A 27,041-nucleotide genomic window follows, 5' to 3' on the forward strand; every position below is an offset into this window, starting at 1 on the left:
TCATGGTTAGCAACATGCCAGGGAGGAAAGGTCAGGGGAGGGTATGAACCACATAGCCGGAGATATAAAATCGAGGGGTCTAAATCACATGGCCAGCAGTATGCTAGGAGAGGAAAAGTTACCCTGGGGGCGAGATCCTTGTCTCCCAGTTTTGCCTGTTGCTAGGCACCTGGGACTTTTTGCCCTGGTGACCTTCTGTCCCTAGCCTATAGTCTTTGTTCTGCTTTTGTCTAACTACCTACTATAATGGCCATGGAGATGGAAGGCAAAAAGGCTACCCTCCACCCTGCCACAATTTGCCCCGCCCTGCCCCGTGGTCCTGTGTAGTCTCCCCCAGGCCCCAGCCCCGCTGGTCCCAGTCAGCCTATCACTGAGGCCAGTCCTGGTATCTCTCCCAACAAACCTGCCACATTCTACACTCCCAGGTGCCTGACTCCTGACCTTTCTCTTTCTCCCCCTCCTCCTCTAGATTAAACTCCTTAATGTAGTTACACTATCTTACCTGAGCACCTAACTCAAGGTAGAGGTGCAAAACTAAGGTCCAACAGTCAGGATGGCTGTGGGGGCTAAAAAAATGTTAATACTTTTTCTCCCACATTCTAAGTTCTTCTGGCGGGGCTAATAATCAAATTAACAGAGACAGATTAACAAGGAAAAATCAAAGTTTTAATATATGAGTAGGAGAAATTTGCATGAGCATGAAAAGTCCAAAGACAGCGAAGCAACCTTGGGTATATAACATTTTAGATAAAGGAGGATGTGACAGGGAGTGGGATATTAGACTTCAGAGGTAAGAATGGGCCATTTACAAGTAGTTAAGAAAGAGCTGAAGCCCTGGCCGGTTGGCTTAGTGGTAGAGCGTCGGCCTGGCGTGCAGAAGCCCCGGCTTCGATTCCCGGCCAGGGCACACAGGAGAAGTGCCCATCTGCTTCTTTACCCCTCCCCCTCTTCTTCCTCTCTGTCTCTCTCTTCCCCTCCCACAGCCAGGGCTCCATTGGAGCAAAGTTGGCCTGGGCGCTGAGGATGGCTCTATGGCCTCTACCTCAGGTGCTAGAATGGCTCTGGTTGCAAAAAAGCAACGTTCCAGATGGGCAGAGCATCGCCCCCTGGTGGGCGTGCTGGGTGGATCCCGGTTGGGCGCATGTGGGAGTCTGTCTGACTGCCTCCCCATTTCCAACTTTAAAAAAATACAAAAAAAAAAAAAAAAAGAAAGAGCTGAACTCACATGGCAGGGAAATTCTTGCTCAGCAACTCAGAAACAATAAAACAGGGGTATCTACCCAACAGACCCCTGTCTGAAGTCTCTACTTAGTACACTTAATTCAAATTAGGCTAAGGAGAACGCTAAAATCTCCTTCTTGAAGTTGGTTTCTCTGTCTGAATCTCCTGGGCAGGAAAGGTGGGAGGCTCAAAGTCTTTCTTTCTTTTTTTTTTTTTAAAGAGTTAGTCTAGTCTACAGCCATAACACCCTGAATATGCCTGATCTCATGCTTCTCGGGAGAATTAGCATAATGAAATTTATCTTAATGTTTAAAATTTAACTTTATAATGTTTCAATGTTTTGTTTAACTACCAATAAGTTGTCATTCATAGCATCTACAGTTATACATTTTGTTATTTATTTATTTAGAAGTTAAATTTAATGGAGTGACATTGGTCCACAAGAACACATAGATTTCAGGTAAACATCTCTGTAGCGTTTGAACTTTTCATTGCATTGTGTGCCCATCACCCAAAGTCAAAATATTTTCTGTCACCATATATTTGGCCCTCAGTACTCCCCAAAGTTTCTTTTGAGTCCTTTGTTTCTTAATAACAGCTTAAAATTAATATCTCAAAAAGGAAGCTTCTGGGTGACAAAACTTTGGTTCCCTTCAGCATCCAGGGAAAACAATAGCCATTCTGACACTTTCTAGAAGAAAAGAAGGAGAATTAACATTTACTGAGTGCTGACTACACTATGAGGAGGATTATATGCATTTATCCATCCACCCATTATCTATCTCTCTATTATCTATCCATTTCCCAACCAGCCAGCCATCATCTATCCATCCATCATTCCACATTAATTTATGAACGCTGGAGCTGCTGCAAGCACCACTGTCCTGGGTGCCGGGGCAAAGTAGGAAACAACACAGAAGGGCCCCCTGGAGAATCAAAAGCCATGGCAGCTGCCTTTGTCCCAAAGGCTGTGGTGGGCTAGTGCAGACCATCCCGTGGGCACACAGCAGATCTGATGGGTACTAGTTCAGAGCTGGGGAGGAGATTCTTAAAATGGAGTGGCACCAAAAGAAAACTAACTCCCCCTCGGGTTGTCCTGTGGGCCCCAGGAGACATCTGCTGTGGCCCTGCATATACAGGGCCCAACTCTGCTTCCCCCAAAAGATGGGGAGCCCCTTGTGGGCACAGTAAGGACCCTTATCTGGAAAGCATCTTTCAGTAGCATCAGGGACCAGGGGTTTCTGACTCCTTCTAAGCCTTTCCTGCCACACCCAGATGACCCAACAGTGTGTGAATGAGGATAGCCATTGTCAATCTTCAGTGTGAATCACTCCCTGGACAATGTCCAGTAGCACAGGACCTTCCATCACACCTCTACCCCAGTGAGTAGAGGTGCAGTGACAGGTACACCCAGCCCCTTCTCGCTTCACCCCTCCCTCGGGCTCCTGACGGCCAGCAACAGAAGGCTGAACTTACCAGCTTGGCTAGAAAGTGACCCCTGTTGTCCAGGGCCCAAGAGATTATCTAGAACTCCAGGGCTGAGGATGAGGTGGCCATGTGGGTTTGCTGCAGGCCTCCCCACCCCACTGGCAGAGGGGAGGGAAGTGCTGAGGCAGGAGGGGGCTGGCCAGCAGACACCCCTGCCCTGAGCTAGGGGCACCAACGCCCTCAGCAGGGTCTTGGTGTCCTGCAGCTGAGAAGGGCTCCTCTCCCTGAGAGAAGCCCATTACCACAGCATACTCAGCTCTGAGGCCATCCTACTGGGGGATGTGAGAAGAAGACCCTCCACCAAGTCAGGGAGCAGTAAGAGGCAGGTGAAGTAGCTTTTTCAAACAAGGTGGGCATCACCCCTCAAAGCCTGGAGCTCTAAAGGAATCTTGCCTCCATCCTAAATGAAATGGTAAAGTGTGTGAAAATAAACACCCTCCCCCTTCCCTGGTGCAAAGGGAGTAACACCCCAGCCAGGACACCACACTCAGCACCATAGTCACCTGTCCCCAGAACACAGCCACTGGTAGCATTAAAAAAGACAACTAAGAACAGAGATTCTCATTTTGAAGGGACTGAGTATGAGGTCACTCCAGAGCTGCCTAGACCTCCTTCCCCTCTGGTCCTCCTGTAGAATGAGGTGTGGCCTCTCCTGCCCTCACAAGAGGACCTTGAATTTCTCACACAGGTGACACTTAAAATCCAAGTGGGATCTGAGCCCCAAGGAAGGTTCAGGATTGTTGTTAATGGGTAAGGAGGAAGACTGGGCTTTATTAAATAAAAAGGAACCTTAGTATTTACAGGGGAAACCCTCTGACGGCTGGGGGTTATTTTTTTCACAATAATACAGGTGGGGGTAGATTGGGAGTGCTGGCAGGGCTGAGCCACTGGCAGGATGGGCATTAGATCAGAGGTCCGGGGCACGGACCACCAGTGCACGTGCCTCCTCACTGTCCCCCATGAGTGGCCTAGGGGCCCATGGCATGTGACACATAGCTCAGTCTGACGGGGGATGAAGCTGCAGGGCCTGGGCAGGATAAGCCTGCATTGTCAGACCCTGGACCACACACGTAACCCCATCTGTCCTCGTGGCTGATGATGGGGCCAGGGCTAGGGTAGGGAGCTGGCATAAGGCTTAATGACATCCTAGACTGTCGTGTGTGTGTGGGGGGGGGGGAGGGGTCTGCCTGAGTAGTCATCAAATATGGCTCTGAAGTGAGGGCTCCAAGTGTCAGTGTCCTTGCCCCCAAGGCACATCATCTGATAGGACCCAACATGCCCTAAAGTCTCCCCACCACCCAAATGGTCAACTCAGACCCATCAGCCAGCTCTGTGTTCTGATTAACACGTCCCTGTGCCCCTCCTGATGTGCCCCGGGGCTGGCGTCTTGGCCAGTGCATACTGAGGAGAAGGCAGCTTTAGGCAGACAGAGGGTCCCCAGGGCCATATGGTGTGCAGTCTACCAGGGCTTTCTTTGGCCTTAACCCTGTGGATGGCTCAGCATGGTCAAGTGGTCAAACCCCTGGAATGACCTCCAGCTGGTTAAGTCAGCATTGAGTACAGCAGGGGCTTCTGCACATGCCTAATCAGAAAACACAGAGGACTTCTGGTTCCCACCTGCTTTTACCCATCCACGATTGTGCCGATGGCATGCTGACCCCTCAGTGACACCCTGAGCCTCCACCCCAATGCATGTACATGCACACACACAAGCACACCCATGTGTCCTCTGCTGGCCACCTATCATCTAAATCAGTGGTCCCCAACCTTTTTTGGGCCACGGACCGGTTTAATGTCAGAAAATATTTTCACGGACCGGCCTTTAGGGTGGGACAGATAAATGTATCACATTGCTGAGACAAGCGTCAAGAGTGAGCCTTAGACGGATGTAACAGAGGGAATCTGGTCATTTTTTAAAAATAAAACATCGTTCAGACTTAAATATAAATAAAACGAAAATAATGTAAGTTATTTATTCTTTCTCTGCAGACCGATACCAAATGGCCCATGGACCGATACTGGTCCGTGGCCCGGGTGTTGGGGACCACTGATCTAAATGATCTGAGGCTATGGCATTCAGGGTCTTCTTGAAGAGTTTTGCTATCATTCCAGCCTGGAGACCTGGCCAGTGTTGCCCCTAAAAGTTAAACTTCATGTAAGTGCTTTCCCAGGACCTTTTTATTGCCAGGGCGAGCACATTTAACATCACCTTTAAATTTTTCTAGGCTCAGATTCAAAAGGCTACATGTTGTATGATTGATGCCACTTACGGGACATGCTGGAAAAGAAGGTAGAGAGAGAAACCAAACAGTGCTTCCAGGGGCTGGGGGACAGAGGTGGCAATGGTGCTCTGTGTTCTGCTGCTCCAATTTGTCAGAACCCATGGAATGCCCTTGAAAGATGCTGACTCCTACTGTTCATACATTAGAGTTCAGTTAACAACCAATCAACAAATAAATTATGTATACATATATAATTTTAAAACTGGAGGCTATAAAAAGGTTTCTAGTGGAACAGATTAAAACTATAATTATAGACTATGTAGAAAATAATGATGTTGAGAGAATACCCAGAGAAGATCGGCCTAAGAGAGGAAGCCAAAGCTAATTTTAGAGGAAAATGTATAATCGTCAGTGTTTTCATTTAGGGAGACATAATGAAGATCGGTTTTTTTAGATTGAGACTTCAGATCAAGATGGCAGAAAGAAAGATTGAAAAAGAAGAAACAGTGAAGATAAAAGCAGAATTTAATAAGTGGGAGACAAGGGAAAGCAGTACTGATCACTAACTCATTCCCTGCAGCCTCCCACCCCACGACTGTCTCATGGTCCTCCGGGTGTTTTTCTGGCAGCCCTGAGCGTCTTCCTCCTGTCTCTGTTACTCTGTGTTCATGGCCCTTCATCTTTCTCATCTTCCTTTATAGGCACCTTGAGAACTTGTGTGAACCAGGCTGCATTTTTCTGGTTTGAACATTTTAAAGAAATTACTAGATATTTTACACCGTTCTCTCTTGCAGATGGATAGCAATGATCTGAGGCCACTTGGGTTCACCTGGGTCGGGTCCTGTCTACCCCTATGGATTCTTCTCAGAGGGTTTGAGAACCCAGAGGCATTCACTAAAAAACTTCCAGGTTCAGTGATGCAGCCATTGTCCCTGTGGGGCCAGTCATCCAAGCTGAGTTTGAGTGGCCAGGAGTTTGTGTGAAACTCCAATGTCTTTGGATTTCTAGAAAGGCCACGTGTTAAACGACAAGGTGGGCAAAGAGCCTGTTCCATCGACCGTGTGACTGGACCAAGTGGGTTTGGTCATTTTGAAGGGAAAGCTGAACTCAGAGGCTGCCTTCCGGCAGGCCTCAAACAGAAGGAAAAGAAGGCTTGAGGAAGAGAGCCGAACGTGAGGATTGCCCTCAGCGGCTCCATTCCAGGCCTCCCAGGTCAGTTCTGTCCACGGCTGCCTCTGGGTCTTAAGGGTGGCTGCTGGCTTCTGATGGCTAATGATGGTCACCAGCGCCAACAAGGAGGGTTGTAGAGCAGGAGTAGTTATCCCAGACCTTGGCCAGCACGACACTCCACAGGAAGACACCAGAATTGATCCCATTCCAGTTCAGGCCATAAAAGGAGGTCTGCCAAGCATGGTATTTCATATTGCCCTGGAATGTCTAGAAAACTCCAAAACAAGAACAAAAGAAGGAAAAGAAAACAGAAAAGGTAGACACAGCAAAGAAAGACAAAACTATCATTCTTCATAGGTAAAATGATTCCTTTGGAAAACCTAAGACGTTGAACTTGAAAAGGTAATTGAATAATAGAATTTAGAATTCTATGAGCTGGCAGGTTACAAAAGAAATACACAAAAGCCAGTAATGTTTTGTTTTGGTTTTGTTCTTACATATCAGCATAGTTGCAAGATCCATTACAGTAGTAACAAAACTGTGAATACGTGGGAATTAACATTTAAAAAATTTTCCCATTGATTTGAGAAGAAGGGGGGGGAGAGGAAAGAGAGAGAATAGCATCAGCTTGTTGCTCCACTTAGTTGCACACTCATCTATTGTTTCTTGTATGTGTCCTGAACTGGGATTGAACCTGTGACTTTGATGTGCTGGGGCAATGCTCTATCTACTGAACAACCCAGCCAGGGCAATGAATTAACTTACTGAAAAAAACATGCAGGACCTGGATGAAGGATTTGACACTGTAAAGATGTCAGTTCTCAGCAAATTTATTTGTAGGTTGGATGCCATTTTAATCAAAACAAATGTATTTGGGGGAAAACTTTCCAAAATGATTCAAATGTCCATATTGGGTGAAAAAAAAAATCAGTGCTCAAGAATAGCCTAGCCCTGGCCAGAAATCTCAGTTGGTTAGAGTGTTGTTCTGAAGAGCAGGGGTTGCCAGTTCGATCCCCACCCAGGGCACATACAGGAACAGATCAGTGTTCTTGTCTCTCTGCTTGATCGGTAGCAGCACAGGGGATAGAGTGTCAATCTGAGACACTGAGGTCCCAAGTTCAAAACCTTAAAGCCACTGGCTTGAGCACAGGCTCATCCAGCTTGAGTGCAGGCTTGGCAGCTTGAGAATGGAATCATCAACATGATCCCAAGCTTGCTGGCTTGAGCATGGGTTCACTGGCTCAGCTTGAGCCCCCTGGTCGAGGCACATATGAGAAACAACTTAAGTGAAGCAGCCACAAGTAGATGTTTCTCATCTCTCCCTTCCTGTCTCACTCTCTCTCTCTCTCTCTAGAAAGAAAGAAAGAAAGAAAGAAAGAAAGAAAGAAAGAAAGAAAGAAAGAAAGAGGAAAGGAAAGGAAAGGAAAGGAAAGAAAGGGAAAGGAAAGGAAAGGTCTAGAAAATATGGAAAAATCGGTGGCCAAGCAGCAGAGCTGCCATCCTCATTTGTCACTGAGCAAGATTTGTGAAGGGGCAAGAGGGGTTCCCAAGCACCCAGAAGAGCCCAAAAGATTGTACAGGAAGGTGATGAGTGTGAACAAGTGTTCCTGAAGATGTGAGAACTTGGACCCTGGTCCTCTCCTCCCTGAATGAATGGAGGTAGGAGGATGTAATGTGAAGGTGGGTACAGGAAAAGAGTCCTCATCCTCCAGAACCCTGGGTCTTTCCTCCTGTGTTTGTTATGGCCTTAATACCTAACCTCTCATTCTTCTTCATTAACAGAGCCCCCAAACATTAGTGTGCACGTTTGCTGACCTTCTTCACAGGCAGGTGTGGTCATATGATTAAGTTCTGGCTAATGGGTCAAGCAAAAATGTGCATGTGACTTCAGGGTTGAATTCTTGGGAGGAGGGCTAATTGTCCTTTCCCTGTGTTGTTTTTCCACTAATAGAATATAAATGTGATGGCTGGACCAGGAGTAGCCATAATGGACCATGAGGTAACTGAATTAAAACCAGACGCAGCTGACCATTGACCTCCTTCAAGTCATAGCTCAGATGTACTCTTCTCCTAGGGCCCTCCTGTATACCACATTCACAATTTCACCCCTCCCAGATCTTTTCTTTTTCTTTTCTTTTTTTTTTTTTACAGAGACAGAGTCAGAGAGAGGGATAGACAGGGACAGACAGCAGACAGGAACGGAGAGAGATGAGAAGCATCAATCATTAGTTTTTCATTGCAACACCTTAGTTGTTCATTGATTGCTTTCTCATATGTGCCTTGACCGTGAGGCTACAGCAAACAGAGTAACCCCTTGCTCAAGCCAGCAATCTTGGGTCCAAGTTGGTGAGCTTTGCTCAAGCTAGATGAGCCCGGCGCTCAAGCTGGCGACCTCGGGGTCTCGAACCTGGGTCCTCTGCATCCCAGTCTGGCGCTCTATCCACTGCGCCACCACCTGGTCAGGCCAGACCTTTTCTTATTTGCTTCTAAATCAGAGCTTTTATTTCTGCCTGCACCCTAGAATGTATGCTTCAAAGAGGCAGAGATTTCTGCCTCCTTATGTCATCCTCAGGGTCTGGCATAGCTAAGCACTAATAAATATTTGTTGAATGATTGAGTGTGCAAACCACATTGCATATTGTAAAATACTATGTGAACAAATTTTAAGTGGTAACAATAGTATGGTGATATTACCCTGTGGTGGTTCATGGTGATGCAGAAGTCCATAAACAGAGTAGCTGATTCTCACCTAGGTTTCCTTGTCCATTGGTTCCCACCCCTCCTGACTCCCGTCTCACCTCCCCCTTCCCACCCTCCACACTCCTGGGCATGCATCCCCCAGACTACATGAACTGGCAGCCTGCCCCCTCCTTCACTCTGGGATCATTGGAACCAGCCCTCAGTGGGCGTAGTCAGTGGTCCCAGGATGCTTCCTGAACCTGGGCATGATGGCCTTCTGGATCTCTGGAGTCTTATGGCCTGTCCCTCTCTTGGACCAGGCCTTGGCTTGCTGACCTTTGACGCCTGGGATGAGATGGTGTCTCCAAGATCTTGCAGCGCGACCCACAAGATTGTGTTGCTCGGAAGGGACAGGACTGGTTTTGGGATCAAGGCTTTTGTGCCTCAAGGCGGGCAATGGACCTCGGCGACGGTCGGCGACCAAGTCTACCCTAGCGGCCAGACGGGCTCTCCCCGGTGCCCGCGCCCCTGGCGACGCTCCTGGCTCCTCCAGGGACCCTGACCCCGCAGGGTTTATCCGACGGCCTCTTCCAGGCTGGCCGCGCCCCGCCCCTACCGCCGCCCCGCCCCGCCCCGCCCCCACTGCCGCTCCGCCCCCACCCTGTCCCTCCCCCACCTGCCTTCCCCCCTGCACAGGCCCCGCTCGCGTCCCGCAGCCTTCGCGGCGCCCCTGGACTGGAGGCCACCATGTCCCAACGTTTCGTGGTGACCCCCGCGGCAAGCGGGGAGGGGAAACCCGATCCCGCCGCTGCCCTGGAGTCGCCGGGGGTGGACGCGCTGCCCATTCTGCACTACGGCCGTGAACCGAGCCGCTACGGTAGGTGCGGCCGGACGGGGACGCCCCCTCGGGGGCGCGCGGGCGTCCGGAGTGTCGCTGGCGTCTTGATCGTCGCGGGAGGGTGGCCGGTGGCTTGAGTGGGAGAGCTGCCGAGGGGCTGGCTTGGGGGACGGCCGTGTGTCACTGAGTGGTCAGCACAGGGTTGAGCCGGTGCGGTGCGTCCACAGCGCTGTCCTCGGAGACTTTGACAGCAGCTTGATCCCCGCCGGCGGCCTGCCCTGTCGCGGGGATTGGAGGGAGATACTAGGTCATTGTCCTTGGGGATTGGTCGATGACAGCTTCCGGGCCCTCTGACCTTGCTCCTGGAGCGCATAGTGTCCATCCAAGTAACATTATGCATCCAGAGGCGGATGGAGCCTTCAGACCACCAAGGAAATGCTTGGCTGGCTCCTCCTGACTGGGTGAGGCAGCCTAAGGGTCAGTGAGGCCTCCCCACAGGGCTGTGTTTTTATAACACGCACAGCCCTGTAGTCAGTCTTGGTTTGTGTCCTTTCCCCCAGTGACCCCAACAGCCTTTAATCACTTTAATTGTCTAATGTCAAATGTACCTTCAGTCTTGAAAACTCTTACTTGAAGGAATTGAGAAGTGCTGGCAGCCACATTGGTGACCTGCCTTGTCCTATGTTGGGGAATGTACAGACAGGTATCTTCTGGCAACTCACTGCTTACACAGGTGGGTGCCCTACAGCTCTGGGTGGGGAAGGTGGAGACACTGGAGGACAAGGGAAAGCCTGATTTCCAGCCAACAGGAAGCAGAAGCAGAGTTTGACTGAACCTAAAAGGCTTCTAGAGCCCTCCACTGCAGTCTCTCCATTTGTGGGGGGTCTACCCCCTTGGAAGGGAGACCTGCCTGGGAGCTTGACCTCATCCTCATCTGCTCCTGAGGCAGATTGTCCTTGGGCTCTCACTTGCCTGTAGGACCTTGGCCACTGCAGGGCTGACGGTCTGAGCTACCATCTCCCATGCTCAGTAGTAGTCCCTGCAGGTCAGCTTGGGGGTGGTGGCTCTTCAGGGAAAAGGGCCTCCTGTCTGCTAACCCCCCGGGGAAACTCGGTGCATGCAGATGTCATGTCTGCATGCGATGAGGGAGAGTGGCTCTAACTGTGAGGACTGAGAGGAGCAGAGGTTTTAGATGCTTGTTCAACAAGACCTTTCGTTGAGTTACTGGGAAGTTCTTTAGCATCATGGTGACATCTGAGTGATGCCTCCACATGTGAGCAGGAGGCTTCATGTGGTGTGGGTGTGCATGCCGTATGCATGCTAGTATGCATGTACGCGTGTGTGTTGCAGACACCCGCTCTCTAGGACAGCACCATTGGCACAAACGTGGGATGTGTCTGTTGATTTAATTCTGCCCTGAGTTATAGGTCAGGTGTGAATATGTGGACAGGACACTTGTCACCTTGGTAGTAGCTGGTTCTCTGGTTCTACTCCCTCCCTGTATTCTCTCACCCTGGGAGCCATTCCTTCAGTTCCAAGAGGGATGTATGTGGCACCTGCTGTGCACCTGTGATATCAATCCCAAAGCAGGAGGGACCCTCTCTGCCACACCCCTCACTCCACTGTGGCCCACGTGGAGGGTGCTCTCGAGCTGGGGCCTGAGGTTCCTCCTGTTCCTGCTTACCCAGTACATGGTCCTTTCATTTTCCTCCGTGAGCAGGTAATTCCACAGGTCGTTGATTAGAATGAGTCAGAGCAACTAATTATTTCTTGGGAGTCCTGTGGGTTTCCAGCCTATTCTGAGGGAAATGGCTTTGATGAAAGACTCAGTGGAAATTTCAGGGAGAGTGTGGATAAAAAGAACCATGTCTGAGAGCCCGGCAGGTGAAGCCTTCCTGATTATAGTCAGCAGCAGTGAGATAAGCTGTTTTTTCTGGGTGGTAGAGCTGGGTCCATACTCCCTCTCTGGGGGACCCTGAGGGTGGTAGATCAGGTTCTGCCCGAACCCCAGCCTGGGCTTGTTTGAGCCCCATGCTCTCCCCACAGGAACTGGGACTTCTGTGGCTTTGGCCTCACCTCTGGACTGAAAGATGGACTTCCAGTGGGCAGCACCTTACCATGGGGCTGTTTTCCCAGTCAGCAGAGCTCAGCTTCCAGCATCCCCAGCAAGGGCACAGCCCTGGGTCAGCTGACCCTTTAGGTCCTCCTCTCCGAGATTGCATTATTCTCTTGAGCCCCTCTGCCTCCCAAGCCTTCAGCACCTTGCACGCTGGCCTGTGCCCCTGGGGAAAGGATTTGCTGCCAGGAGACATGCTCAGAACTCAACTTGTCTTTCTGCTGTCCATCAGGCTGTTGAGATTTGCATCTTCATGCTAACATGGAGGACGGGCATTGCACCAGAGTCCTCGAGGTGGTGCTCACGAGATGGGGCTGTCGGGCCAATGGGTGCTGCCTGACCCTAGAATGCCCCACACCAACCTGCACCTGTTTTTGTGGGTCAGGCCACCCTCCCTTTGTCCCTATGACTACCCTTGGGGGCTGGAACACCCAGGCAGAGACTGGCTGCCCCAGCCATTCCCCCACCTCAGTCCTTAGGTGTGGAAACTGCTGACCTGGTGGCCACTGCCTGCTCTGCCGCTTGGCTGGCCATTGTTTGCCCGTGGATCTTGGGCTCCATGGTGTGAGAGTTCTAGCCAGCAGTCAATAAAAATGATTTTGTGTTGTGCCCACTGTATGAGAACAAAATCCCTATTATTTGGTGTTTCATTTAAACAATGTAAACTAAGTCTTAAAAAAAAGAAATGGGCTTTATCGGCACTCCTCAGTCTGAGCAAGGAAGTGGTGCGTGGTGGGCATTTATTCGGAATCGTCCTTCTACTTCCAAGTATGTGGGGGATGATAGAGGGGAATTTCTAATCATTGGGGACACCCAGCCTCTTGAGTCCCAGGATCTTAAGGCCGTAGCATTGTCTTTCTGGTGCCTCCTTCTGGAGTGGGAATTGCAGAGTCTAATTATTTGACTTTGCTCTCAGACCAGCTCCCCTCCAATGCCTGTGTGCAGAGAGAGCACACTGAGGTGGGGGTCTCCCTTCTCCAGGACAGGGCATAAGCCCAGCTCTGCATCTCCATCCCTGTGTCTCTGGCTCAGTCAGCATTTCCTGAGGGCTCCCCCTCTAGCCCGCAGCACACACCAGTCACCACAATGCACCATTGAGCTGTGTTTGGTTAGCTCACTGAGGGCAGCATGATCTCATGCTAGGATAGGAGTGGCCTGCACACCTTTACCCCTAGGAGGTGGGAGATGCTGCCCCGGGTGGACCACTTGCCCCTTACCCTCCCCCACGTAGCTGCAGGAGGGGAGATGTGGTGTGGGAGGGGACCGTAGAGCCTTCCGTCTCACAGGAAAGGTCTGGCTAAGCTGCCATGGGGCTGGAAATGTCACATGTGGTCTGGGAGGTTCCAGGTGAGCGAGGCTGAATTGTTGCTCACCTTTCATTCCCAGTAAAAAGGTGCTGATGGGGGCTCCCAATGCAGTTTCTTTAGTGGGATCGTCAGAGGTATCTCAGATCCAGAATCAAGACATGAGATAGATGTGTTTCCCCCTCAACCTCAGGGCAGAGAAAAGGGAAAGGGTCCAACCTGAAAGAAGAGCCTGCCTTGAGGACAGTAACATTTGGGGGAAGGTCAAAGTCAGGTTTAGGCCATGCGGGAGGGGGCAGCCCAAGGAACACATGCCCCACCCTTAGGGCCACACCTCAGAGGGCAGCTTGGCTCTCCAGGGGCCAGACTCCCCTAGGCCCCCTCCCTGTCTCTATGGCCTGGGACAGGCTGCAACTGAAGCAGACTCTGAGTGGAGGTTTCTGGAAGTGAAGAGGGCAGTGGAGCAGCCTGTCACTTCCACAGGGGCTATCTGGGAGGGAGCATCCTCCTAAGCTGATAGAGACAGCAGGAGGCCATCAGCATTGGCCAAGGGAGCATGAGGATTGAGGGTTGGACAGCCTGTAAGGGCAAGCCGGCTCTCAACCCGTCAGTCCATGGACCCCTGGACAGTCAACCCCCCAACTCTGCCCAGATGGTGCATCTGCACTTTTTACATGACTTTGTGCATCCCTTCTCACCATCATTCATGTGTTGATCATTGGTTTCTGCTTGAAGAAAGTTTGAGGGAAAAGACTCATCTCCCTGAATGTGGTGCTTTCTGTCAGGACTCGGGCTGCTGCCCCTGCCCTCTTGTCTGATTGACACCCAGGGTGGAGGTAGCAGACGGCTCTGGTATCGACCCTCCTCCCCTCCCTCCAGCACCTTGGGCAGACTCTGTTTCTTTTCCCTTAAATATTTCATGGAGCGTGGCTCGTGTTAATCTTACAAGCCACCTCCCTGTCTCAGAGAGCAGTGTTTCTGTCCAGAACACCCAAGGGTTTCGTGGCTTCAATTCTGAAGAATCCTTGCCTTGGTAATTTCTAACTTGGCTTAAAAAGGAAACGCTTAAAGGCACAGCCACTGTTTCTCTCCTTTGCATCTTAATGTTCGGTTTGGCTTTTATTCCATGGGGAGTGTCTTGGGTTTCCAGGCACCAACTTCCTTTATACATCCAAGTGTCTTTTAAATAAAGACTTTAAAATCCAAAGAGAGAGTAACAGTTTGGTCTCAAAGAGTATGAGTCAGGGTCCTCACAGTGGGGTTGGCCCCTCCAGCCTCTCTGCAGAGCCCCCTAGCGACGGGGACTCCTGGAGTCCCTGGTCCATCTCTGCTCCAGACAGTTCAGACAGGTAACAGACACGAGAACGTCTGTGTTCTGGCGGCCACACAAACATCCTTAACCCTCCGGGAGGCCCAGGACCACAGGGGAAACACCTGGAACAGCCCTCCTCTGCCCTGTGCAGCGCCTGCCTGGGGCTCTGCTGTCCTGCCCTCACAGCCTCCACCCAGGCCTCTGTCCCTGTGGGCTCAGGCTGGGGTTCTGGATCTGTGTCCATGGATGTTGGCTACTATATGAATATGAGGAAGGCAGTCAAAAGGTAACTACAAGCACAGGTTTAAAAAATGCAAACATGCACCAAAAGACAACCCACAGAAAGGAAGAAAATATTTGCAAGTAATATATGATAAGGGATCAATATCCAGAATATATAAAGAGCTCTTATAACAACTTAATAATAGCAAATCAAACCAATTACAAAATGGGCAAAGGGATTGAATAGATTTTTTTAAATTAAGTTTATCGGAGCACCACTGATTAATAAAATTATTTAGGTTTCAAGCATACAACTTTATAATGCACCGTGTGCATATTGCATTGTGTGCTCACCACCCAGAGTCTAGTATCCTTCCATCACCATATATTTGACCCTCGTTACCCTTTCATCCTCCCCTCATTCCCCTTCCCTCTGGTAGCTTTCATACTATTGTCTGTGTCTGAGTCTGTTTCTTTATCCATTTGTTTCTTTCTGGTTTATATCCCACATATGAGTAGAGTCATTTGGTTCTTGTCCTTTTTCATCTGACTTATTTCACATAGCATAATACTCTCAAGATATATCCTTTTTGTTGCAAGTGGCAGTATTTCATTCTTTCTTAGGCCTAAGTAGTATTCCATTGTATGTATGTGCCATGTCTTCTTTAGTCAACTGTCAGTTGAAGGGCATTCTGGTTGTTTCCATGTCTTAGCCACCCTGAATAATGCTGCGATGAACATAAGGGTACATATATCTTTTTTTTTTTTTTGTACAGAGTCAGACAGAGGGACAGATAGGGACAGACAGCCAGGAAGGGAGAGAGATGAGAAGCATCAATTTTTTGTTGGGGCACCTTAGTTGTTCATTGATTGTTTTCTCATATGTGCCTTGACTGGGGGGCTACAGCAGACCAAGTAACCCCTTGCTGGAGCCAGCAACCTTGGGTTCAAGCTGGTGGGCTTTTGCTCAAACCAGATGAGCCCGCGCTCAAGCTGGCGACCTCGGGGTTTCGAACCTGGGTCCTCTGCATCCCAGTCCGACACTCTATCCACTGAGCCACCGCCTGGTCAGGTAAGGGTACATATATCTTTACAAATAAATGTCTTCAAAATTTTGAAGTAGATACACAAAAGAGAGCATTGCTGGGTCATGTGGAAGCTCTCAGATAGACATTTCTCCTAAGAAGACATATAGCTGGACAAAAAGCACATGGAAAGATGCTCAACATCACTGTCATTAGGGGAATGCAACCAAAACCACAGTGAGATAGATAGCGCTTTCCCCCCACTTCAGTGGGTCTCATAAACAGAAGAAGAAACTAAAAAATGTTGCCAAGGATGCGGAGAAATTAGAACCCCTGTGCCCTGCTTGTGGGAATGTAAAGTGGTCCAGCTGCTGCGGAAAACAGTCAGGAGGTTTTGCTATATGACTCAGCAATTCCATTCCTAGGTGTTTACTCAAAGGGATCGAAAGCAGGGTCATGACGAGATGTTTGTGCACCCGTGTTTATAGCAGTACTATTCACAATAGCCAAACAAGTGGAAATAACCCATATGTCTCTCAACCGAAGAATGGATAAAGAATATGTGGTCCATCCATACAGGGGAATATTATTCAGACTTAGAAAGGAAGGGCATTCTAACACACATTACAACATGAGTGAACCTTGAGGATATTATGCTGAATGAAATAAGCCAGTCATGAAAAGATAAATACTGAATGATCCCACTCATACCAGGTCCCCAGAGGAGTCAGATTCATAGAGACAGAAAGGAGAAGGGTGGGTGCCAGGGGCTGGAGGAGGGCCAGGGGAGAGGGAGTCAGTGTTTAATAGTGACAGAGGTTCAGGTTGGGAAGATGAAAACATTTTGGAGATGATGAGGGTGATGGTTACACAGCAGTGTGAATGTGCTTAATGCCACTGAACTGTACACTTAAAATGGTTAAAGTACTGAGTTTTATGTTATATGTATTTTATCACAATACACACACACACACACACACACACACACACACACACACACACACCAAAGCAAACAGGAGAAAGGGGCCAAGAGGAACTCAATCCTTCCCCTCCCACTTGTTCTTGCCAGAGAACCCCTAGTCCTTGCTTTTCCAGGAAGAGGCCAATTTGATTAAATCAATTCTCACCATGCGGGGCTCTCCCAGGAGTGGGTCCTTTTTCATCTAAAATGCTCTCTGCAAGGTGTGAGTTCAGGCTTCTTACAGGAGATATTTTTGTCCAGGGACCTTCCTGTTCCAAATAACCCCCTGTGTAATCCCTTCCGGGCTGGTCCTGGAGAGGACAGGCCCGCTGACTGGCTTTCTGTGTGCAGAATCCGGCAAGAGGGCAGCAGGCCTGGTGCAACCCCTCCTCACACCGCTCCTCCTAAAGACCTGCTTGTTCCTCCCTGGACAAAGATCGAGCAGCGCCTCAGTCACTAGCCAGGCCTGGGGGGGTGAGGTGGCTACTGAAGATATTGAGCCCCCCTGCCCACTCAGGCCCCCTCCTCCCTGGACATGCACTGGCTCTCTTGGTACCCAGGGCGGGTCCCGGCAGGCTGCACTGATTGCATGTCCTGGCTACTGGGCCTGCGGCCCCTGCCTCACCCTGCCGCCACTGACCAAACCCCCGAGAGGGGACAAGCTCTCCTGTCTGAAGGACGGGCTAGGCTGGGCACTCTGGGATGGCCCCATTAGCCTTCTAGGTCTTTCCTGGTCCTGTCTGCCAGTGTTTGCCCTTCTTTTAGCATAGGTGGCCTGTCCTTAGAAACAGGAAGGTGGCTACTGCCGGCCTTTCCTCCCCTGGGACGCTGCAAATGTTGGCTTTTTGCCTGAGGCTGTTCAAAGTTGGCCTTGAGGAGACTGATGTCTCAGCCTTGTGCCTGAGGAGGGACCTGTGCACAGCATGCAATGCAAAACTAGCATGGTCCCCTTGGTAGAAATGCCATGTCCTGGCTGTGAGAAGGAAGAGTGCATGTGTGTATGTGTGTGGGCATGTACATGCATGCGAGGTTTCTCCTGCCTTGGTAGAGCTGCTGTCCCACCTTGTTCTCATTTTGGATAGTTTGCAAAGCAATGCCACATCATTACCTCACTTGTCTCTGTGACTGCCCAGTGAGTGCAGCCCAGTAGACACTGTGCCTCCATGATGTCAAGAGGTGGGCAGACCTGGCGTTGCTGGGTTCAGGAGAGCCAGAGACCCATGGTTCTGATGCCCTCCCACAGGGAGCTAGGTGGGCTGGTGGGCCTTCCAGCACTCTGAGAAGTTCCCTCAAAACAATGTCAGAGTAGCCTGACCAGGCAGTGGTGCAGTGGCAAAGTGGCGCAGTGGATAGAGTGTTGGACTAGGACGCAGAAGACCCAGGTTCGAAACCCCGAGGTCGCTAGCTTGAGTGCGGGCTCATCTAGTTTGACCAAGGGGTCACTGCTGTAGCCCACTGGTCAAGGCACATATGAGAAAGCAATTAATGAACAACTAAGGTGCCACAACAAAGAATTGATGCCTCTCATCTCTCTCCCTTCCTGTCTGTCCCTCTCTCTGTCTCTTTCTGTTTCTGTCACACACACACACACACACAAAAAAAAAAAAAATGAAAGAAAGAAAGCTGTGTCAGAGCAGTGATACTCACTGCAGACTCTGAGAAAATGTGGGAAGTACCGTCATTGGGACCCCAGAGAAGCTGACCCAACAGTACGTGTGTGTATACATAGAGATTAATTGGCTCATGAGACTGTGGCTTGGTGAGTCCAAGATCTTCAGGATGGCTGGAGGGCTGGAGATCTGGGGAAGAGTGGCAGTCTAGTCCACGGCAATGTACTGGAAGGGTTCCTTCAGCTTGGTGAGGTCAAGCTCTAACTGATTGCATGAGGCCCACCCATGTTGGGGAGGGCAATCTGCTTTCTTCAAAGTCCACCTATTTAAATGTTAATCTCATCCAAAAAACACTTTCACAGAAACACCCAGAAAAATGCTTGGCCTGATATCTGGGCAGACTTCCAACCTCCAAGACTGAGACAATACATTTCTGTTGTTTAAGCCTCCCTATCTGTGAGAGCTGAGTGAATAATCTGTTCAATGTTACAGCCCGTGGGCACCCGTCGCCCTCAGACAGGCCTGTCTTAGCTCAGTCTCCTCGGTGGCCCCACAACTCTGCTTTTTCCTGAGCCCCTGTTGGCTCCCTATGAACAATCCTCCCCACAGTAGAGGTCACTCTGAGCTGTCACAGCAGAGCCCTGTGCCTTCTTTAGCCAGAAGCTCGTCGATGCCTCATCTGAACTGAGACACCTTCTCTGGCAGCCACCTCCACTGGGATCCATACTCCCCTCTCTCAGGCCACCTGAGCCCTCCCTCGGGGCCTGGGCTCCTCGTTACCTCTTGTTGCCTGGAGACCCTAGCACTCATGTCCCCCTAGACTAGATGGCACAGAGTGAGTGGTACTAAGATCCTGAACAAAGGGAAGGTAGACCACTCTGGTGCCACCACTGAGCCCCTGCCCCATTTACAAAAGGAGGGACACCTCCCTAGGGGGACTTCAGGGAGAGGGAAGTAAAGCCAGCAGATAACACCTCCAGTCTGCCTGTGTCCACTGGACCGGGGGCTGTTAACAAACACAAGACTGCCCCAAATTGGGTTGCATTTTTCAGGGATTGGGCATGGTGATGGGGCCAACTTGGACTTAGTGAACATGTTAAGGACACTACTCTTTTATGGATTCTTGCTGTATTGGCCAAGAGTTTGCTTAAAGGCTTTTAATCACTGTAAAAAAAAAAAAGAGGACTGGATGAAGAAGATGGGGCACATATACACCATGGTATACTATTCAGCTAGGAGAAATGATGACATCGGATCACTTACAGCGGAATGGTGGAGTCTTGGTAGCATTGTGCGGGGTGAAATAAGCGAATCAGAAAAAAACAGGAACTGCAGGATTCCATACATTGGTGGGACATAAAAGCGAGACTAAGAGGCATGGACAGGAGTGTGGTGGTTATGGGGGGTGGGGGGAGGGAAGGAGGGAGAGGGGGAGGGGGAGGGGTACAGAGAGAACTGGATGGAGGGTGGCGGAGGACGATCTCTCTTCGGGTGATGGGTATGCAACAGAACTAAATGACAAGATAACCTGGAAATGTTTTCTTTGAATGTATGTACTCTGATTTATTGATGTCACCCCATTAAAATAAAAATTTATTTATAAAAAAAAAAAAGACTGCCCCAAGGAACCTCAGGGACCACAGAGCTATACCACCTGGAATGAGCTGGCCAAGATAAGGGCCACCTGCCTTAGGAGAAGGACATGCTTAAACCAGCAGGCTCTGGGCTCTCGGCCACCAGGTCAGGGCTATAGGGTACCTCGGGCCTGGATCACCCCCAGCTGCTGAGCAAAGTGAGACCCCTGCCTTCCGTGGACCAGCTCTCAGTGTTGGCCTTCAGGAAGGAGGTGCTTGGGCCCCCACAGAGGGTGCACTGCTCCCCGTACAACTCTCTGCAGGGTTCCTACCCACCTGCGAACCCAGTCTTTGCCGCCTGACCCCAACGTTTTATTCAGATACGGGTGTAGGACACATGCTTCATGGCAGTCTGAGGTTGAGAGCAGCCTTCCTGAGGCTCCTTTGAGGGGGTTCCAGTGGGGGTGCTGACCGTTGCAAAGATGCATTGAGCCCCTCGGCCAACTCACTCTGGAGCATCCTGGCCTAAAACAGCTCAGCTGGCTTGCCCTTGCCTGTGCCCTAGCTGCACTGAGAGAGCTTGTCGCCACATCATTCCGGGAGGCAGAGGTATAAGCAGGCACATTCCAGCACCTGTGGCCTGAGGTCTTCTTAGCTGAGAATTTCCTGGGACTGGTGGCCTGGAACACATGTATCTAAGACAGATGGCTCAAGAATGCTCTGGACACTTCACAGTCTGCCCAGTTTCCAGAGCATTGGGATGTGAGGCACTCCAGGACGATGGGGAGGGGAGCTCACGATACCCACTTAACAATGTTCATCCCCAAGAGAAGCGGGCCCGCCGGTGGAAGGGGACAGGGTCACAGAAGTGTGCATGGCTGCTGAAGGGGACAAGCCAGGCCACTCAACCCATTGTGAGAAGGAAGGTTGGGTGGACAACTGCTGAGGGGTAGCAGGGTTCCCCAAGCCCCGTTTCTCCAGTGTCTCCCCTTCCCTTGCAGGGACTACCTCTACCTTCCTCAGTGTGAGCCAGCTCTCACTGCGTGGGCCAGGCCCACTGTCCTAAATCTTGGTCACGTTATGCTATCTTGGTTGGGGGACCCAGGACTCATGAGACGCTTAGCCCTCACAACGCTGCCTTCCTCCATTGCCCACCCACTGGTGTGCTGTCCTCAGCACCTGGTCTGGCATATGTGGGCCCGTGGTGTCCAGGGAAGGTGCTAGAACCAGCCCAGCTCCCCTCCCCTAAGTCTCCACCAGCCTCCACAGAAGCCAGGGAAGCCTCCCCTCAGACTGCAGGGGTGGGAGTGGGGACCTGGCCAGCCAGGCAGGGAAGATGAGAGTGGAGCCCAACTTGCAGGACCGTAGGGGGTCCCAGAGTGGCCCTGCCGCTGCCTTATAGCTCCTCGAGGTGGCTGAGGGGCCGTCCCCGGCAGCCCTTCTAAAGTCAGGACCGGTTCCACAGTCAGGATCCGCCAAGGACAGGGCACTGGTGGCCCCCACCTGCCTGTCCAACCGTCTGAAGTGGCCCCCCTGTGCACAGAAGGCTGCAGAGGTGCTGCAGGGAGGGGCTTGCCGGGACCCCTTCCTGGGGCCCAGGTACTTCCAAGCCGGGACCCCTTCCTGGGGCCCAGGTACTTCCAAGCCGGGACCCCTTCCTGGGGCCCAGGTACTTCCAAGTTTGGACCTGAATCCTGTTTCAGTTTTGAGGTTTGTAGTGGGCTAACTGGTGCCCTCCCCAAAGTTATGCCCACACCCTAATCCCTGGTTCCTGTGAGTGGGACTTTGTTTGGTTAAGGATCTAAAGATGAGGAGATCATCCTGGCTTATCCGGATAGCTCAGAATCCAGTGACAGATGTTCTTTTAAGAAACACAAAAGGGAACAAACACACAGGCACATAGGGAGAGGACTTCTTTGTTCTGCTTTGTTTTGTTTTGTTTTGTTTTGTTTTCAGAGAGAGAGGAACAGACAGGGACAGACAGACAGGAAGGGAGAGAGATGAGAAGCATCAACTCGTAGTTGCAAGACTTTAGTTGTTCATTGATTGCTTTTTCATATGTGCCTTGACTGGGGGGCTCCAGCTGAGCCAGTGACCCCTTGTTCAAGCCAGCGACCTTGGGCTTCAAGCCATTGATCTTTGGGCTCAAGTCAGCAACCATGGAGTCATGTCTATGATCCCACAGTCAGGCCAGAGACCCACGCTCAAGCTGGTGAGCCCTCACTCAAGCTGGATGAGCCTGTGCTTGAACCAGCTACCTTGGGGTTTTGAACCTGAGTCGTCAGCATCCCAGGTTGATGGGGAGAAAACTTCTGAAGACAGGCAGAGACTGGAGTGACACACCACAAGCCCAGGGATACCTGGAGCTGCAGGAGCTGGAGAAGGCTAGCAGGACCCTCCCCGGGAGCCTCTGAAGGGACATGGCCCTGGAACACCCTGATTTCATATCTCTAACCCCAGATCTGTAAAAGCACACTTTTCTGTGTAAGCCACCATTTGTAGCTCTGGGTATAGCAACTGCAAGAACTAATACAAACTTTCTGAGTGGTGTCTGCAGGGGCTGGGTGGGTTTGCCTGAGAGGTGTTTCGAGTGCCGGGGGCCCTGGGCGTGGGAGCATGTGCAGAAGGAGAATGGACACAGCTCCTGTTCTGGCCTCATCCATTGGCCTCCCCATCGCTTGGCATCTTGACTACCATCCCGGAGCTCTCGCATGTGCTGCTGCTCTGGGTACCTGGTTCAACCCCATAGGGCAGCACCATTGGCTGCATCTACAGGGACAGAGGGGAGCCTGGGGGAGCAGCCCCCAGCCTGGACCCCAGCCTGTCTTGAGGCATCCATCCTGTAGCCAGGAGCCCAGGGCCTCTTGGAGCAGTCCAGGAAAGGGAGACTGGACTATCGTAGGGCGGTGACTGCTGCATCCTGGAGACTGTGGACGGTGGAGGGAGTGAGACTGAGGGAGGGGTGATCAAAGGAGCCAAGGAGGCTGGGACCTGAGCCAGAAATCAGCGCCCAGAGCAGACCTGGCTCCAAAGGGCAGCCTTGCTAGCAGCTGAGTCACCCGAAGGCTGCCCTCCCAGCAAGAACGGGCGGGACAGTGCCACCCTCCACCCTCCAGGGCCTAAGAAGCAGCCCCCAAAAGAGAGACCTTCCCTGCTCCCCTCAGCCAGAGGCCTCTCCCGTGCAGACCACTTCTGGGTTTCCTGCATAGAGCCAAGGCTGGCTGTCCACACCACGTGCTGGCACTCAGGGCCTGGAGTACTGCTCGTGTGTGTGCACATATGCACACGTGTGTGGGCGTGTCAGTGACTCTCACAAAAGCTAAGATGTCCTCTGGTGTCCAGAATGGGAGGCTCTGCAAGCCCTGGGCTCCACCTGCACTTTGTCCCCTGAGCCCTTTGAACTTTGTTCACATTTGGTAACAGCTTTACTTGGAAGCCAGACTGTGACTTCAAAACCCAGCAGGGAGTGAATGTCGACTGTCCTGATGATGAGGTCAGGATGTGGAGCCACAGGGGTAGGAACAGAGGACGCAGACATGTGCATGCAGAGCAGGGCCAGTGGGCCAGCGAACCAGTGGCTGATCAATGTACCTGGTTTACAAGTGGCTGTGGCTGTTTTCCCAGGAGGGCAGAATGTTTGTTCTTCTGCACTTGTATTTGAAGACAAAAGATCCTGTTTGGTTGGTTCTATGGCGTTATTCTTTCAGCTGAGTGTTGGTGCTCTTGGCTCCTGGGCACTTTTATCTTCATGTCAAGCCAGTGGGATTGGTTGTGGACGAAACCTCACATTGGGTGACACCATGAACACAAACCCCTTGAACCAATGACAATGGTTATGAGAAAATGTCCTGGCAGAATCCATTCCGTCATCTCAGAAATGTGTGGGTTACCTATAGGTGTCAGCCCAGCTCAGATCTCAATGTGAGGTGCCACCTCTCTCTCAGTCTTGGTAGGTTCTGATGACATGCTAGAGTGAGCAAGAAGACCTTGACAGCAAGGGCCACTCCTGGGAAGAGATGCCCTCAGCTGCCTGCATGTGCAAAGGCCCTGGGGCGGTGCTGATTTCCAGACAGGGCTGCGGGTATGAACAAAAACCTCCCAGTGTGAATAGGCAGAGCTGGCTGTGGTGGGGTCGGTCCCTCACTGTGTTTGGTGGAGACTCCCGGGAGAGTGTTATAGCAGAGAAAAGTGGGTATAAGTGCCCTGCTGGGGGCCATGAGCTTAGGGAGGCAGGAGGCAGGAACTAGCAGAGGGCATCTGTGTGGGCAGTTGGGAGCATTTGCTTTCTGTGGCTGATCCTGAGTGAAAGTGGGACAGTCACTGACCAATTCCTGACCATGTGGACCCATCGTTGCTGAGCCTGTGGTTGGGCTACGGCGCTGCTGGCTGTAGAGGTCGTGGGGCAAGTTTCTGTGTCATCTGTGGTCTGGCGGCTGTCTGCTGTTCACACAGTGCCTCCTGGCACAGGTGAGGGGCTACCTGGGGAGCAGCTCCAGGTCAGCCAGTTGTGTTTGTTTTCAGGTTTTCAAGAGGAAGCCCACGCGGCCCCACCGGTGATGGGTGTGGACTACCCTTGCAGTACAGGCAGAGTAAGCTTGGGCAGATGGAAGCTCCAGGGGAGATCGTGACCCCCAAGTGACTAGGGATAAGTTGTAGGTCATGCTCTGTGGGGGAGCACTGTGAGACCACTGTGGGGGGGGGTAGGGTGTGATCAAGTTAGGTACTGCAGAGCTCTGTGGGGGTCACTGTGGAGTACTGTTTGGGAAACTGTAAGGACACTGTGGGGCATGTGAGGCCCCCGCTGCTGGAGGGCATGGCCCACGGCTTCTGGCCTCCAGGTGGTCACTGGGCTGGACAAGTAACAGGATGACCAGTAGGGGGCAGGACAAGACTATAATGAAAGCCGTGCAGTGGGACCTCCATGTGGGTTAGAAAATTGAACCTGTGTCCAGTGCCCAAGCTCTGCTTCCAGCATGTTCTCCTGGAGGGTGCCCGACCCTTGGACAGGCTCTGCGGCTTTGTCCACTAATCCAGGAACCCGTCAGGAGGCCACAGCCAAGGGAGAGGTCCAGAAGTTTACAGCCCAGCCTTACAGCCCTCACTCAGAGACCCTCAGACCTTTTCCACATCCCGACAAGCCCCCCACCCCCAGCTTGGCTCTGGAATGTCTTTCCTCCTCCCCCATCGCCACCCAAGGGCCTTCGGCCCGCACAGCCCTGGACTGCTCAGCCCCGGACTGCCCTCTCCACCTGCCTCCTGCCTGCGGCCTCAGGACTCTGGCCCCTGTGCCCAGCTCCCGGGGCTGCCCAGCCCTGGACTGCCCTCTCCACGGCCTCCTGCCTGCGGCCTCAGGCTGCTCCCACTGCCCCCAGGACTCTGACCCCCGCACCCAGCTCCCGGGGCTGCCCACCTCAGACTGCACTGGCTCTGCTTTTCACCCAAGGAGCCAGCCGGAGTCCTGAGCTCTGCCTCCCCTCTTCCTGCTGGGCCTTGTCCCCACCTTTCCCCTCCTCCTGGATCCAGATGGCCTTCTTTTCCACTTCCCTCCTGGTTTCCCTGAAAGGCTGGGCAGTGGTCTCTCCTTGCACCCATCCAGTGTGTCAGAGGGAGAGATGGAAGCTTCTCTCTTTCCCTCCACCAGCTCAATTAAGGGGGTCATCCAGCAGGAGGCTGGGGCAGGTTTGTCCCCCACTCCCCTGCTCCCTCCGTGTCTGCTCCTGGTGGGGTAGAACCTTTCCCTCCCTTACTTCAGGCTGCCCTCCCGCTCCCCTGCCCACATGTACAGAGTCCTCTGCCACATGTTGGGGCGTAGGGTCTGCCGCCCGTGAGGTTGCCCCTGATACTTCAAAGGCCGTTCACACGCCAATACACTTAGCATAAGGGCACCTCCTTACAGTCAGCTTTACGGGGGGACCCACTTGGCATCCGGCCAGAGCAAGTGCTGTGGCTTCTGGAAGATTCTGGAGGGTTCTGGAGCTGCCAAAGTTGGTCACCTTGATGGGGGAAGCAGGGCAGCAGAACCGTCATCACTGCAGCTTAGCCTCCTGTAACTAAACAAGCTCGATTTTAGGTGATTTTCAACATTTTTTTTTCTGAACCACACCCAGAAATACAATCATGGAGGTAACACCAGACGTTTCTTTGTTGTTGTTTTTTTTTTTAACTTTCTTTTTTAGGGGAAAGTGGAGACATGCACCCTGGGCTGCCCTGGCACAGATATTCCTCCCCTGCGGTCTGACCCCAGGCCCTTGGGCTCAGGCCCTGGATCAAGTTCTCCCCGTCTGACGACAGCGAGGCGCTTTCCTTTTGAATCACCAGGTCTGGGCAGGGGCCTGAGGCCGTGCCTTGGAAGCAGCTCCCAGTATTTGTGACTGTAACCCCATCTGAAATCTTTTATTTTCTTCCTGTTTCATCATGCCAGTTGTACCCACAGTCGAGGCTGTAATTTTCCTCCCGAGACAATGTCAATTGTTGATGACTTCTGGGTGTTCTCATGTTCATTCACGGGGTGGCTGCGGAGCTCTAGCCTGCCCCTCCTGAAGACTGGTGGCACACTGTCCAGGCACCTGGAGGCCACACCTTCCCCACCCCGGGAACCCTGGGGGTGCGGTGCCTTCTCCTGGTCTGGGTCTCAGCACACAGCCCAAGGCCTGCAGGGGAAGGCCTGGAAGTTCCTCCAGCTTCCTGAGCCTGGGGTCTCGAGCCGACCCCAGGTAGCCCCAAGCGGCACTCCTGGTGGCCCTCTTACCACCCTGTGCCTGGAAGAATGCTCCATGAGACCTTACCTTTTGGGAAGGAGAGGTGGTGAGTGTCACCCCCTCTGACTTCCATAGTTCTGTAACAAGAGTCACAGCACACACCAGCAGCTCCCTCCACCCTCACCTTGCTTGGAATTGAACAGGCCTTTTAAATTTATTTCTCAATTGTGATAAAATATACAAAACATGAAATTTACCATCTTACCCATTTTTAAGTGTACAATTCAGTGGCATTAAGTTCATTCACAGTGTCGTGCAGCCATCATCACCATTCATCTCTAAAACTTTTTTTTGAGAGACAGGAAGCGAGAGGTGGGGGAGGGGAGAGAGGTGGGGGAGGGGAGAGATGAGACGCATCAACTCATAGCTGCTTCACTTTAGTTGTTTACTGATTGCTTCTCATATGTGCCTTAACGAGGGTCGGGGGCTGAAGCTGAACCAGTGACCTCTTGCTTAAGCCAGTGACCGTTGGGCTCTAACCAGCAGCAACACTGGGATCATGTGGATGATCCTGCGCTCAAGCTGACGAGCCTGCATTCAA

General features: G+C 51.7%; 1 protein-coding gene across 2 annotated transcripts in view; it reads left to right on the plus strand.

Annotated features, from left to right (window-relative positions):
* The first annotated feature begins 9,455 nt into the window (after positions 1–9,455).
* Positions 9,456–27,041, plus strand: part of SLC12A7 (solute carrier family 12 member 7) — a 91,070-nt gene continuing 73,484 nt past the window's right edge. For both annotated transcript variants that reach the window (XM_066375002.1, XM_066375010.1), the window contains exon 1: positions 9,456–9,657. In XM_066375002.1, the coding sequence (XP_066231099.1) occupies positions 9,528–9,657 (130 nt within the window). In that variant the 5' untranslated portion in view covers positions 9,456–9,527. The remainder of the gene's footprint in view (positions 9,658–27,041) is intronic.

The sequence above is a fragment of the Saccopteryx leptura genome, chromosome 1 (genome assembly GCF_036850995.1).
Source record: "Saccopteryx leptura isolate mSacLep1 chromosome 1, mSacLep1_pri_phased_curated, whole genome shotgun sequence".
In the NCBI taxonomy this organism is placed as follows: Eukaryota; Metazoa; Chordata; class Mammalia; order Chiroptera; family Emballonuridae; genus Saccopteryx; species Saccopteryx leptura.